Here is a 15,723-nt window from a genome sequence, read left to right as displayed (position 1 = left end):
ATGAAATTATACCAGTGATATAATTTCACCATTATGGTGGTGAGTTCAAGCACACAGCTAAGTAAACCAACCATGATACTAAAGAGTATTTAAAGAAGCATGTGTGTGCTAGTGTCGGAATTAAACAATGATTCTCGATGTGTGTTTTGTTAGGTCTTGTTAGTTCTTACTGATGAGGACCTGGAGTGTGTTTTGGGTGTCAGTAATTCAATGCACCGCAGGAAACTCCGTCTGGCTATTGAGGACTACAGGGATGCAGAATCAGGACATGGGTGAGACAGAAACACAATAGAAGCTATATTAGTGAGGTCCTCTCATAGGCACAATGGTTTTCATATTGCTATACCCTTATCCTAACCATACCCCAAAGCCTAACCCTCACAAAAAACTGTTGACATTATTAGATGTGGTAACATATGATTTGTTCGTTTCATGACCATTTCAAATAGTGAGGTCCACTTAAAATGTCCTGACAAGTTGGTTTTCTACATGTTTCACTATATTTGTGAGGATATTTTCAAAATTGAGTAAATACACACTATTGTTCAAAAAGATTTAGAACACTAAAGGTATCTTTACACAGTCGAGTCTGCGCTGTGCATTCTCAAAATTCTGTGTAAAGACACAATGCCGCATAAAAGCCAGACAAAGTAATGCCTGCTCTGTCCCACCTCAGCCCCCAGTATCAAAGGCGGTTCTGATGCTGCTTTTTTTCTGTGTAAATGAAATGCAGCATCAGAGCAGCCTTAAACTTTGTTTTTGTCATGATAAAGCATATATTTGATCAATTAGTTTCAAATTTAAAAGTAAAATCTATATTTTCATCCATTTCTTATTTCTATATTATATATATATATATATATATATATATATATATATGCAATCTTAATTGCTGTGTAAATGCATTTATGCCACCTCTGAGCAGTATTAAACATTCTGTGAAAATACACCTAAATGCCACTGCAGATGCACCTTTGCAGTGTACAGATGGCTTAAGACATTTTTGTTTTTGAAAGAAATTGCTGCTTCTGTTCACCAAAATTGATCAAAAATACTGCCAACCTGATCTTACAAGAATTCAGCAAAATAGTACGAGGTGGCGAATTCGTACCAATTCGTACAAGTTCATTCACCCAACAATGAGAGACACTTGCCTCGTGTCCATGTAGTTCCCAATGTGGCGTTTGTTCCGTGTTAAACCAAAACTGAGTTTTCATAACTTTAACCCCTAACCCAAACCCCATATACTGTTTATTGTGTAACACCTCACCCTACCCAGAGTGTAAACATAACCATGATATTAATGTTAAAGGCCTGATGTGTAATACGGAAGAAAGCGACACTTCCGGTTCCTGGTTGATGTATAAGCATTGTATACATTGTAGTATTATGACAAATGAATATGAGACTATGCTGGGCAACTGAATAGAGCAACCTTTATTTCAAGGTGTCTGCTATCACTTGATATTATAAAAATGAGTCTATGACAGAAAACCTTTAAAAAAAATGTGATTCCTTGACACAACTTGCCTCAGGTAAGGAATAAGCTGGGTAAGATGAGCCATATGGAGGTAAGTTAACAAATAGATTTTAAAATGCCACAAATTATTGTTGAAAATTTCAAATCTGTAATCTGTTTATTTATTCATTCATTTTAATCTCCTACATTCCTCTTGTTTTCTTTAACACTGAGGGTTGATAATGCAAGTAAACGATGGAACAATTTTCATCAGTCACTTCGGATAGCCTACAGTAAATACCTAAAGAAAAAAAATCTCTCTCCTTTAGGTCCTCTTTAACTCCGAACATTATAAACAATACAGATATTAGAACAATTATTTTGATACAAACTTATAGCTGGATTAAAATATTTGTCAGAAAAATAAAATCACTCTTTCAGGTCCTTTTTTTAATTGCAAACATTATAATCAGAAAAGTTAATAATTAGAACAAATTTGTTACAGCTAGTGGCTCAACTTTCATTTTGCCCCATAGTGTCCATTTTGGGAGGGAAAGCACAGTTTAACTTAGTTCTTCAGGGCTAATATTGTGCTAATCAAGTCATGGGTATTTATAAACTCAATATGCACACACATGTTATGTAATTTTGTACCTGAATTAATCTTCTTTGGCACAACAGTCAGTAAACCTCAAATGTAAAAAAAATATATATATATATTTGTTGGCTACTGTTTTGAAAGAAGAAAGTCAACTGGACCTAACCAGAGAGGGAGGTGGATGGCCCAGAGGCTCAACAATAAGAGGACAAGTAGGCTACATCAGAGTCTCTAGTTTGAGAAACAGACTCCTCACAGGTCCTAAACTTTCAGCTTTAATAAACAGTACAAACAACTGCATTTCTGCAAGTAGAGGATTCTTGGATGAACAGAATGTTTGAAGAATACAGCATATATTTAAATAAAAAAAGGGTCATTTGTAAATTTATAAAATGTCTTTACTGTAGTTCTTGATCAATTTAATGCATCCTTGGTAAACAGAAGCATCAATTTCTTTCAAGAACAAAGATTTCTTGTTCTAAAACTTTTGAACAGTAGTGCGCATGTGGCACATTTGAGCACAGATTAAAAATCAGAAATTATAAGCAAGATTGAAAACAGCCAAGACTCATTCCTATTATTTGTATTGTGTGTGTGTGTGTGTGTGTGTGTGTGTGTGTGTGTGTGTGTGTCAGGCTTTCTAAAGCAGCGGACATGGATCATCACTGGGTTGCTCAGGCGTGGCTGACTGATGTGGGTCTCCCTCAGTACTCTCAGTTTTTTCACAATCACCTGGTGGACGGACGTCTCCTGAGTACACTTACACATACTGACTTAGAAAAACATCTGCATGTGTCTAAAAAAGCCCATCAGAACAGCCTGCTGCTGGGAATACAGCTGCTACACTCTCTCAACTTTGACAAAGAGGTAAACACACAGTCACACACATCACACTGGTAATCCAAGACTCATTCCTACCTCTGTTACCTCTTTGTAAAATTGGGAAATCCCACAGACACGAAACCTTACCAAGAAGGAAAAACAACACACAAACTTACATCACAAACTAGTTTGAGCATTTTACTCATGAGCAAAAGAGTCATATACTGTATGTGGCACTTTAGTAAAGCTAAATGACAAACGATGCCATATTGTAATAATGTTCTGTTGCAGATTCTGCAATCCAGGCGAGCAGAGTGTGAAAATCAAAACATACATCCAGTGGTGTGGACTTGTCATCGCATCATCAAATGGATTAAAGAGATTGATTTGAAGGTACGAGTGAGAGAGAGAGAGAGAGAGAGAGAGAGAGAGAGAGATAACAACAGTATTAACAGTGAAAGAATTAAAGGAATAGTTCAACCAAAAATTTTAATTTTCATTATTTGCTCAACCTCATGTATGGTTTTCTTTCTTCCATGGAACTCAAAAAGTGCTTTTTAAAGAATATCCTGGTCAATTTGTTCCATTTAATGAGCGTGAATGTGGAGTGGTGCTCCAAAATTCCATAAGAGAAGTAAAAGTATCATAAAAGTGGTCCATTTGACTCATGCTCTATATTCCAAGTCTTCTGATGTGAAATGATAGCAATTATAAGGAGCAGACCAAAATGTATTTCATTGTTTACTGAAAATTGCATGGCTTTAAAAGAATATAGTGCACAGAGGAATATAGGAATCATTTTGACCGCTTTTATGGTGCTTTTTTGCCAATTTGTATTATATCAGACTCATTCCCCATTCACTTTCAATGTATGGAAAAGAGTGGCCAAGATATTCTTCAAAAGTTTTCTCATTTGGGTTTGGAACAACATGATGGTGATTAAATAATGACAGAATTGTAATGTTTTGATGACATATTCCTTTAAGTGTTTGTGTATAGTTCATCACAGAAAGGAAAAAGTGTGTTTGTGTGTTTATTTACTGTAGGAGTTTGCTGACAATCTTCAAAATAGTGGGGTTCATGGTGCCGTCATGGTGTTGGATCCCTCCTTCAACTCTGATACCATGGCAACGGCTTTATGTATTTCAAGCAACAAGCACATGGTGCGCCATCACCTGAATGAAGAGATGAAGGTCCTTGTCAGTGCAGCCAGGTAAGAGAGAGTAGGAGAGAGAGACAGAGAGAGGAGCTATTTTTAATGGTTAATATGCATTAACCATTCAAACAGCCTGTTTACCAATCACACTAATTACTTCTGGAGTTTGCATCAGGGCAGAACAAGTAACTTACGCTAGAGAGAGGTGGTAGCTCTCGTTCAGCCATGATCCCACGTTGGCACTATTTCACAGCGGACCCTTCCTTTTCTAATCATGAACTGTGAGCTAAGTTGTGATAGGTCAAGAAGGAGTTCGATTACATACAGGCTCGATTGCTCTTCCCGAGTACCCCGGATATCTTTGTCAAATTTACCCAAATCTTAATCAGTGTATTACATTTTTTTATCTGAACTTAACAATCTGAATTCGAACCACGTACATTTGAATTTCAGGTTTGATGTCATTCAAGTTCAAGTAAACATGTTCAAATAAATTCATGTTCAAATCCCAGTGGCACATAATTCATTCCATACAGCGCCACCTTGAGTAAGAAATAGCATGTATATTATGTACTGTATGTGTACACGCATATGGGATACTGCATTGTTGCACAGAAAATCAACGTGATATAGTATTATTTCTATGAATATAGTACAATTTCTCTTGTAATAGACAAAAAAAAAAAGATATCCTGTGATAGTAAACTTATATAGATATGAAATAATCATGAACAAAATATAATTTATGGAAGTACAAAAAAAAAAAAAAAAAAAAAAAAAAATACTATTTTTTTGATACATTTTTGCATGATACATTTTTGATACTTAAACTTTAAAGTTTATTTTTTTTATTTTTTTTTTATTTTTTATTTTGGCTTTGTGTGTGTGTGTGTGTTACACTATTTATATGAGATAGATTGAGGAATACTAGTGGGCAAAAAAAAAAGGATGAGGTACAGGGGGTGGAATTAGGTTCCGGGTCACTAAAGACCCAAGCTATGCATTTAAGGGTTAACAAAACACTGCACATCTCTATAAAATGATGTCTCTGTGAATATATTGTCATACAAGATAAAGAGACAGCCCAGTGGAGCAATTGTTTCAACATATTATTGTATCAAATCAGGGCAGGACTTGACCAGGAAGTTGAACCTTTGGGAACTCCACCGACACTACACCGGCGAAGTTCTCTAAGAAGCTCATCACCCAGTTGCCATGATGATCAACAGTCTTTAAGGAGGGAGAAGGTAGAACATTAAACCTGAATTGTAAATTCTTTAACCTAACCCTCAAAAAAAAAAAAGAAAAAAAAAAGTATAAATCTCAAAAAACCTGTCAAGTACATTGCCTGGGTTATATTTCGCCCCAACATCAAAAAAGATATTTTACATTACCATAAAGCAAAAAAAACAAAAAACAAAAAAAATTAATTAATAAAAATAAATAAATCTAATTTTCATTTCTGTAAGCGAATAAAAGATTTATAATTTAAATGGTGAAGTATTGCATCATGGTAGTATTTGTTGTACTGTCTTTGTGCATAACATATAAAATTCACCATTAAACTCTAATCTGAAACTCTAAAGTCCCCCAAATCCCTCAAAGCCAATCATAAAAAACTTAGATTTGATCTATCCTTAAATCTTTTTGCACAAACATTCTCGGTGTTCTCTTTTCAAGATCTATGTGCTTTTCCTTCAAGTGATGTTCTCAGTTACAATGCACCTACAGAGAGTGAAGATTTGTGTAACTGCTTGAATAATTCTTAAAAGTCAAATTCAAAAGGTTCGGTGAACCAATGAATCAGGAATCTGATGGATCCATTTCTTCCTACATCAGCAGCTTGGTCTAAGCCCAGAGAATTTAACTGGATGGAAGAACAGTCACCTGAACAGGTCTGGATCATTTCCAAGGAATGGACTTCAGGAGGTCTCACTGCAAAGAGAGCGCTACCCAGTTCGACATTTTTCTGCTACTGAGCTCACCAATGTCTGAGCCCTTCTATCAAGAACACTGTTGTAATACAGGACTCTTTCTTATTGCTCCCAAATGGGGAGATGTTGTTTTATTTTTTGATGAAAGTTCATTTTTTTCAGAAAACAAGCTTGGACTCTCTGTTTGCCCATGATGGTCTTGGCAACATGTTGTAAGCCTTATGTCATTGTTAGTATAGACTTATTTGTCTCAAAGTGAGAGTGTTAATATCACATTTGAAATAGCAAATACACACAAAGCATTCATTTATCGGTTTAGATCTCCACAATGAAAATCGTGTATACGTTGGAACTTCTCAATAAAATGAATATTTTTAGATTGAATGTGTTTATTTTAGAAAATAAACTGTTAGAACATCAGTTTTACAACTACATAATATACTACTACATTGTAATGTATAATGTAGTTGAATATATATGAATTTTGTAAATTTACATTAATGAAGTTCATGTCAACCTAATACCAGGTTCAGAGATTAATTAGTCCTGTGATCTTAAGATGATGCCAAGTAAATAGCATGAGATTTTTCTTCAAGTATCATTTAACAAATATTTTATCCAAAGCAGTATACATACACTCACTATACTGTAACTGTAAGGTGCTTTGTGACCAACCAAGGAATAATTGCTTTTGCACATGAACACAGTGATAATATGGTATTTTACCCAATCACATTGCATGTTTTGAATAATATAAAATTTCTTTAAATTTGACTATAGCCCTACCTGCTACTTTTAGGGGCCCAGCTGTAAATCACAAAACCCAATATCGTGTATATATTTCTAGTATGCTACAATCAACCCCAAGGTCATGTACATTAGTAAGTTGTATCTTGCTAATTTGTTGAGTTAGTGAGAAGGATATGTTGAAAGTGAAGGTCAAAGAGGCACAGCTGTCTCTACTGCTGCTTGCATTCAGTGAACAAGTTTGGAAAGATCAAAGATATGACAGATTTACATTGAAATATCAAGTATGGCAGGCGACTTATCAAAGCAGTTTAAAATGAAGCACATATGTTTACTGTAATTACTTTAGGCGGAAGCCAAGATTCAGTTCATCATGTTCTCCATTTGGTTTTAAAGGGATGGTTCACACACACACACACACACACACACACACACACACACACACACAAACACACACAATCTGTCATTATTTACTCATCCTCATGCTGTTCCAAACCCATATTGGTTTCTGTCTTCCATGAAGCAATAAGACATGTTAGGCAGAATTTTAGCCTCAGTCACTATTCACATTTATTGCATATTTTTTCAATGCATGAAAGTGAACAGTGACTAAGACTAACATTCTGCATAACATCTCTCTGTTTTGTTCCATAGAAAAAAGAAAGCCATACGGGTTTGGAACAACATGCGAGTGAGTAAATGATGACATAATTTTCATTTCAGGGTGAACTATCCCTTTAAATTTAATTCTTCCCTCCTGCATTTCTGCCCCATGTATCCAAGCACAATAAATCAAAAAACAAATCTTTCAGGTGGTGCTTTTGTTCATCCATTTGCTGTAAGTTGTTGTTAAGTCTTTGTTCTGATTCCACATATTTCTACAGCAATTTATTACAGGTCATATTTGCAGTACCCACAATTTCCCACACAGGATTAATAAAGTACTTTATCATACTAAGAAAATACATAATACATATCAGAGTTCTCCCTGTTCTGTGTATTGTAGCATGCCGTTCCGTAGCTTAACCACAGTAATGACCACAGCACCTTGCCTATATGTTGAACCTTTGTCCGGCATCATAAACAGTGCCAGATTCATAACTGCCCATAAAGTAGTTAAATACTGATGAGCGTTTGTTCTGCTCTAGGAATTTTCAGTATGTGTTTGAGTGAATCCTGATAGACATACTGTATTTATGTGGGTGCCGCCAGGTGATCTAACATGAATTGTCCAGATTCTCTTCAGTGCTGTGGTAAATAAGTCCCATATTTATGAGATTACATGCTCTCCTGCAGGGACATAAATTCTTGTCAGCATACCAAAAGTTCTTCAATCATCCTAAAGCTTACCAATTGATTCTGGTACAGTGCAAGCAAAAAAAAAAAAAAAAAAAAAAAAAAAAACAGAAATACAGTATGGAAAGTTTGATGATAATTAATGACAAGTTTTGCAAGGCTGTCAAACAGATTCCTCCTGGTTGTATAATCAGTTATGAAACTCGAAACCCTGGTTGTATATTAGTGTTTATGTTTTTATGTAAAATAGAATTTGATCTAGATTAGGGTTCAGCGGGGCTAAAGGTACACCTTAAGGAAAATTGGCTTTTTTTCTTTTTTTTTCTGTTCACAAAGTGTATTAAGATATGTGAAAATAAATAATAACTGAAGGTTGTTTTGATATAAATTCTTTTTTTTTTTTTTCCTTTTTTTTTTTTTTTAAAAAAGGGACTTTTGGGGAAAATGCCCCCCACATTTGAGGTAAAAAGACCCCAGAGGGATTATACTGATATTGTGTAAATACAGGGCAAAATATGTCAACTAGAGCTAGAGTATGCGATTTATACCAGAAGCATTTTTTCGTTATACTGGTTGAATGTCTCTTTGCATCCTGACAACAATCAATAAATCAAGTGCTCTGATACTAAAAAACAAAACAAAAAATCCATTTTCGGTGGCTGTCACAGGCCAGTAAAAGGCCCGTCCAATCATATCATTCTGCTCGAATGCAATGATTGGATGGCCTACCTGCCTGTCTAACTACGTATCTGGCTACCTCCGCGCACTCTGCCCGCGCACTCAACGGCATGAGTTGGGGGCGGGACTATCTGACAGTTTGAACATCTGCAGGCAAGGGGCGTATTTTTGCAATTCCGTTCAGTGGCGCTAGTGTCGTAGAAATTACATACTCCAACTTTAAACAAAACGGAATATTATATATTCATATTTTGTCTCAAAATAAATGTGATAATTTCAGGGATTCTCATTAGTTACATACATTTGCAACATTTAAAAATTGATTCAATATTAGATTAAATTGCCACAAAATCAAACTTTAGACATTTGCAGGCAATGATCTCATGGATCAGGAATATTTTGCAGTGTATAGAGACTAACAGGTGTTAAGGAAAGTATTGTGGCAGTTTTTGTTGCTGTTAAGTGTTTTGGGAGAATATAAAATCAAAAGTGCCTTTTACCCCGGAGGGGCCTTTAGCCCCGTTTTAGTATGTAGTGTGCTTCTTGAGTGTCTATCTTCATTTATTCAATTAACAATTGACCTATGTGCATTGCATTTAAAACGTATAACATTTCAAAAGGTTCTCAATGTCAAGGGAAAGTATTTTCTTTTTTTCTTTTTTTCTTTTTTACCACTCAAAACACATGGGTGGGGCAGTTAAGAGCACGAATAGGTCCGTAAAAGGGGTTAATTCTGAACTGAAGGGACAGGAAGATGTATGTTTGTGGTTCATAGTAAAGGCCACAGTAACAGCAAGTTCACTTCGTTTAGGAATGTATGCAGATACTCCAGTGTATGTGTGCTTTATTGGATGTTTTTCTTGACATTTTCTTAAATACAACGTCTAACCGATCTGCGTCTCCAAAAACACTGATTCTGCAAGGAAGTTTTCATGGTAAGGCTCACGACAGTCTCGGGGAATCTGAAGTTTGACTCGTTTTCTTGGAGCTTTTGTTATTTAGCTTTATGATATCGCGCAGTTTCGTGCTCTCAGCCGTAAGTAATGTGCGCGTAGTTTTAGATGTATCCCTGTATCCCAAATTTGTAATGTTTTCACCAACAAAATGTGTTTGTCACTGTTTTTAGATGTGACGATTGTTAACAGTTACTGCTGCTCTGTGTTTGCATTTCTTCATTTGATTGTGTGTCTAGCGTGTGGAATAAATGATATGTAAATAAACATTTAAACATATTTTATTATGTTCCCATTGAGATTCAGTCAGAAAATAATTGATACATTTCAGTCGTGAGTGCTTACTGATTTTGTGTGTGTGTGTGTGTGTGTGTGTGTGTGTGTGTGTGTGTGTGTGTGTGTGTGTGTGTGTTCACTTTATAATACAGTTACCATCTGACATAATATAAGTATGTACGTGTACTGGGAGTTTTTAGTGGCACTCTTTTGCCTGATCTAGTCTTCAGTGAGTTTTTAGAAAGACGAGGATTTCCTGCCATTCCCCAGCACGTCTCCATTATCATGATCTGCCGGCATGCTTAGACGTGCTCAATGAATCCTATGTTTTGTATTTATTCGGTCACCCATTCTTTATAAAAGAAATGACATTCAACAAGTCATATCTGAAGAAACTGTATAATTCCAGCCCTGGAGGTCAAGAACATCCAACTACCTGAAATTTGGTCTATGAATGGAGAACCCTCTGCTCTGTAAGACACAAACACAGGACTCACGAGTAACTGTCCATATTTTTCTATACACATCTTAACTTTTGAGTCACTGATGACTTTTGAGAAGTAAATAGTTGCCATAATAAAGCACCTGTGCTATTAGAGCATATATTTACATTGATCTGAAAGTTGGACTAATATTGCTTCCTTGCTGAGAAATGATTATGGGTGCGGTAAGAACGCCAGACCTGCTTGTACAGACAGCCAGTGCCAGGAACTGTGTATGCATGACACAGCACTGTATTATTTAGTTTTTAGTGTCCCTGCAGAAAGAAAGAAAGAAAGAAAGAAAAAACTGTTAAAACCAGCCTAAGATGGTTGGTTGGTCTTAGCTGGTTTCCCAGCCAGGTCATTTGGCTTGTTGTCAGGTTGGGAGACATCTTAAACCTGCTAAAACCAGCTTGCTTAAGCTGTTATTTTCAACAGGGGTGAGTGACTATTAAACAATAACACATTGTCAGTAAAGGTCCTTTGTTTTTGTTTTTTAAACTGGCTGCCTGGACTTCACTCTAATGTTAACCCCCTTAGAGAAGACAGATTAAATATCATTAAAATCTGTCTGTTCCAGAAAGCAGTGAACTCTGTCGCTTCACTCTTGAATTAAACTCTTTCTTCCATTTTCGTGCACCTGTAACCAAAGCTCAGCTGGAGGTACACCTGCTTAATCTCAAGGTAGGAAGTTGAGCAATTCCAACATACCCACCGGTGTGTGTGTGTGTGTGTGTGTGTGTGTGTAGGCAGTAAATATGATAAAAGCCTTATCACTTCTCAACTGCAGACCTGGTGACTGTTACATTATTTTCACACAGGTTTTGGGAAAGGCAGAGGCTTTATGGATGATTGCTGACATTTATTGCTAGATTTGTGAGTGTTTATATGATATTTTCCTGGAACACCTTTATGAAAGTCTGTCTGATTTTCCACTCGCTTTTTGATGTTCGCTAAATCGGCTTTATTTGTTTATTTGTTCACAGACTTGGGAGAGCAAGACATTCCTTCACAGACAGAAGAAACCTTTGCAGGGAAGAAAATGAGAAGACTGAGCTCACTTTGACAGGCACAGAAAAAGAGATTCAAGCCTTGGTTCATGGTGAGGTTTGGAAGTATGTCCTACAGCGACCAGACCCTACCCAGCCCAAGCAGAGGCAGCAGCAGTAGCAGTAACTCTGGGGCACAGTATGCTACTGCCACGCTGGGTGTGGGCCTCATAGCCCTAGGGATTGTCATGATTGTGTGGAGCGTGGTGCCGTCAGGGTCAGCTGGGAATAGCTCCAGACCAGGCATTGAGCCTAGTCAAGTTCGGGACACCTCATCCGTGGCTTTTGTGCTGGTCGGAGGAGGCATTGCTTTGCTGTTGCTCTCTGTGTGTCTGAGCATACGGAACAAACGGCGAGCGTCCAGGGGACAGGAAGCCAGCAACGCAAACGCACAGGAGAGGGCTATGTAAGTACACTTATTTAAATACACACCCACATGTAGTTGAATATGCGCATACACCGTAAATGCAACTATTAAAGGGATTGTTCACCCAAAAATTATAATTCCGTCATCATTTACTCACCCTCATACCATCTCAAACTCATATGACTTACTTTCTTCTGCTGAACAGAATGTTTTTTTTTTTTTTTTTTTTTTTTTTTTTTGTAGGATTTAAAGATGTTTTTGTCTGTTCAATGTAAGTCAATGGGCTCCAAAATTTTCGAGCTCCAAAAAGGACTTAAAGGGTTTGTTTACCAAAAAATGATAATCCTCTCATCATTTACTCAACTTCATGTCATCACAGATGTGTTTGACATTCTTTCTTCTGCTGAACACAAACAAAGATTTTTAGAAGGATATCTCAGCTCTGTAGGTTCATACAATGCAAAAGCATTGGAGTTCTGGTCACCATTCACTTGCATTGTATAGAACTACAGAGCTGAGATATTCTTCTAAAAATATTTGTGTTCAGCAGAAGAAAGTAAGTCATACATATCTGTGATGGCATGAGGGTGAGTAAATGATGTGATCATTTTCATTTTTGGGTGAACTATCATTTAAATGCAGCAAAAAACTCGAGTGGTTAAATCCACGTCTTCTGTTTTGGGTGAGTCTGAAGTCAAAATCTTGATTTCTGGCCGGATTGGAACACAGTGCAGGGTTCAAGACGGTGATTCTTTGACCTGCACACGTTTGCCAGGTCCCGGTATCATTATACAACAATAAAACTTTGCATTTTCATTTTTTAATGTTTATCATTAACCTTTTGGTGACTGCGATACATTTTAATAGTGTCCCAAAAAATTTCATTCAAAACCCCATTTTAACTCGCGTCTGCATTTTCAATATAGCCCAACTGGGCGTGAAAACCTCATACCTAGCAACACTGTGTCTGGTTTGTGTGCAGCACTCTGCACATGTGTCAGGCTTGTGGAAATGTGTGAATGAACTCTCATGAACACACAGAGGACACTGGGGATGTCAAGAATTAGAGTGAATAAGGAATTTTGGTCTGTTTCTTACCAAAAGCAATTGCTTTTCGTATTGCTTCAGAAGACATGGATTTAACCACTCGGGTCATATGGATTACTTGCATGCTGCCTTTAAGTGCATTTTGGAGCTTGAAAGTTTTAGAACCATTGACTTACATTGTATGGACAAAAACTATCCCTGTAATGACGTCAAGATGATTGCAAATGTTGTGTACGGTTGTACATATGTAATTATTTATGTGTCGTCTGTGTAGGGCGGAGCAGTTAGCTCAGAGTTACATGGTTCCCAGTTATGAGGAGGTGGTTGAGAGTGGTCAGTACCCCATCAGTCAGTCATCTCTGCGGAACAACAGCACCACCCAGCTTCCAGCCTATGAGGAGCTTATGGAACATCAACTTGCCTTGGAAGATGGTTCAAACCAGGCACGCAGACATTCTTCTCAAACCGACCCCAGCACTGGAGCGGGCGGCCGCAGAAAGAGCCATCCCGGTAGCAAGCTGATTCCCCTAAAAATGCGATGCATCAAATCAGAGAATATAAGAAGGAAGAGCTTAAGTGATGCCCCACAGAGCTATGTGTTCACCATCGAACCCCTCACACCACCCCCACATTATGACGATAAACCTCCACCACTACTTCCAAACAAACCACAGTAAGAAGTGTGCCTACTTCCAACATGAAACACTCTAGTACAGAATTGCAAATTCCTTACTGCATGCTACTTCTCTAAACAAAAATGTGGTACTGTCTGAGGATTATGGAAGTGGTATAGTAGTGTGTGAATGTAATAGGTGTCTCTGGTTGCTCTGTTTTACATTCCCATAGAATGGAGAGTCTTCATGTTGTCTTCCTATCTTTGCTGTACATTTCTTGTTTTGCAAACTTAGTTGTCATATGACAGAGCAGATGATGGAAAAGCCTGTCAAACAGCATTTAATGGTGATCCTACAATTGGACTGAAACTGAACTGGACTTTTGACAACTGTTTACTGAACAACTGCTGGTATTGTTATAGAAAACTTTACAGCCCACAGGCCTGTAATGTTATTGGTGGTAAACTTGAAATTCAGCATTCGAGCTGTCCAGACCTTTCATAGGGCCAAGAATGATCAGATGTCAAACTGTGAATCTCATCAGCACTGTTTTTTTTTTTTTTTTTGCACTAAAGTGTGTTTGTGTGTGTGTTCTGTGGCTGCTGGGTGTGAGTGCTAATGATGTTTTTGTATTTTCCATACATTTACCTGTAGTATGTGTGTTTGCTGTAAAGGGTTAGTTCACAAAAAGAAAACGGGGAAAAAAAAAGAAAAAACACATTCTGTGCAACAACGAAAGTGAATGTTGACTGTTGTTGTCAGTCGCAAACGTTCTACATTACATCTCTGATTGTGTTACACAGCAGAAAGTCATATGGGGTTGGGAGAAACATTGAGGGAAAGTAAATTTATGGGGTGAAATATCCCTTTAATTTGCTAAGTTTTGTGAATGATTGCTCTTATTCTGGGCCTTGTTGCTAGAGTGTCAGACTGTGAGGTCATCATTATGTATATTTATCCATGGCTTACTACATAGAGAGGCTTTTTGACCCTGCAGCTGCCTGCTATATCACACTCTCACAAGCACATATACCCAGACAAAGAGAGTTCCTTGTCTCCCTATTTCACAAACTTGTATGCACAAACACTCAATCTTTTCATTCCTTTATTTATTTATTTTATTTTTTTTTGATTTGTGTGATGAGATCTGTGTTTCTCACAGGGCTGCTGTGGCATCTGCCCCTAGTGAGTTCAAGCTCCCCGTCATCTCTGTTCACTTATATTAGCTGCGTTAAACACTCCTGAATTTTCACATCAGCATACAGACATATCTGCAGCTGGTTATCATTTAAAACATTTTCATTTTCTGGATTTTTTTGCTGATGAAACTACAGTTCAGTTGGCGAATCTCATTGTGCAATTTAATGATCTGTCTTGTGTTTTTGTGCTGATTTATTTTATTTTGTAATATATGATATTTTCTATTGTAATCTATTATTGTATGAGAAATAAAAAAGGTTTGGTATTAACATCAATTTTATCTAATATGTAAAAAAAATAAAAGGTATCATCACACTGGAAAATAGTGCGTGTGTGTGTGTGTGTGAGAGAGAGAGATAATTCCATCTTTTAAATAATTTCCTCTGCTAAAAGTATTAATGTTTATATGAATCATTTTAATAATAAAATGAATAATTGATACTTGTGGAATTCTTTTTATACAGTTGATGTCACCCACAACAGGAAAAATAAAAAGATGTAGAATTGTAAATTGTAACATTTGAATTGTAAATGTTTTTAAAGGTGCACTCAGTATTTTTTTCCCTGATCATTTTTTATTTCTAAAGAAATTAATAGTAATTTTGAAACATGCATAAAATCATTCAGCACTCAAATGAGATGAAGACTTATATCAGTCACTATTTAAAAGCTGTTTTATTCTACATGAAAAGGGTCCCCTCATGGGGGCTGCCAGGTAAGGATCACATGACCAGCTGAATTCTACTCCTTTAATCACAGTAACTGCTCTGTTATCTGATACTTTCAGTTATGAATTAAATTCATCTTGGCTGACTGTGAATAGTGAATTTCTACAATGGCATCTGTACCTGAAAACTACTGTGTTTGAATGATGCTGCATGCATCCATGCCACCAAGTTTCAGTGTAAACAGAGTGCATCTTTACTTCACCCTAACCATGACATATTTGGACTTGTGGATGACTCAAATGCTCCACCTAGTGGATCAGTTGTGTAAAAACGGACTTAATAATCGTAAAGTACAGCTCCTCATCAGCTATCGACAG

General features: G+C 36.9%; 2 protein-coding genes across 9 annotated transcripts in view; both read left to right on the top strand.

Moving 5' to 3' along the window:
• kazna (kazrin, periplakin interacting protein a) overlaps positions 1 to 8,126 on the top strand; it is a 50,425-nt gene extending 42,299 nt beyond the window's left edge. For all 6 annotated transcript variants that reach the window (XM_051652498.1, XM_051652497.1, XM_051652496.1 and 3 more), the window contains 6 exons: positions 154 to 272; positions 2,693 to 2,924; positions 3,171 to 3,272; positions 3,926 to 4,092; positions 5,162 to 5,282; positions 5,875 to 8,126. In XM_051652498.1, coding sequence (XP_051508458.1) covers positions 154 to 272; positions 2,693 to 2,924; positions 3,171 to 3,272; positions 3,926 to 4,092; positions 5,162 to 5,282; positions 5,875 to 6,030 — 897 coding nt within the window. In that variant the 3' untranslated portion in view covers positions 6,031 to 8,126. The remainder of the gene's footprint in view (positions 1 to 153; positions 273 to 2,692; positions 2,925 to 3,170; positions 3,273 to 3,925; positions 4,093 to 5,161; positions 5,283 to 5,874) is intronic.
• Positions 8,127 to 8,470: 344 nt separating this feature from the next.
• On the top strand, positions 8,471 to 15,066 carry tmem51a (transmembrane protein 51a). Of its 3 annotated transcripts, XM_051652508.1 has the most exons (4): positions 10,072 to 11,085; positions 11,223 to 11,277; positions 11,388 to 11,856; positions 13,139 to 15,066. In XM_051652508.1, the coding sequence occupies exons 3-4, from the start codon at positions 11,501 to 11,503 to the stop codon at positions 13,539 to 13,541; spliced, it is 759 nt and encodes a 252-aa protein (XP_051508468.1). In that variant the 5' UTR covers positions 10,072 to 11,085; positions 11,223 to 11,277; positions 11,388 to 11,500; the 3' UTR covers positions 13,542 to 15,066. The 3 variants fall into 3 exon arrangements, with proteins under 3 accessions (XP_051508470.1, XP_051508468.1, XP_051508469.1); XM_051652510.1 differs by lacking the exons at positions 10,072 to 11,085; positions 11,223 to 11,277 and adding an exon at positions 8,471 to 9,625; XM_051652509.1 differs by having other exon boundaries at positions 10,072 to 11,277.
• The last annotated feature ends 657 nt before the right edge of the window (positions 15,067 to 15,723 follow it).

Source organism: Myxocyprinus asiaticus, chromosome 24, assembly GCF_019703515.2.
Source record: "Myxocyprinus asiaticus isolate MX2 ecotype Aquarium Trade chromosome 24, UBuf_Myxa_2, whole genome shotgun sequence".
In the NCBI taxonomy this organism is placed as follows: domain Eukaryota; kingdom Metazoa; phylum Chordata; class Actinopteri; order Cypriniformes; family Catostomidae; genus Myxocyprinus; species Myxocyprinus asiaticus.
Note: the sequence above shows the minus strand (reverse complement) of the source record. Positions and strands in the feature narration are given on the sequence as shown.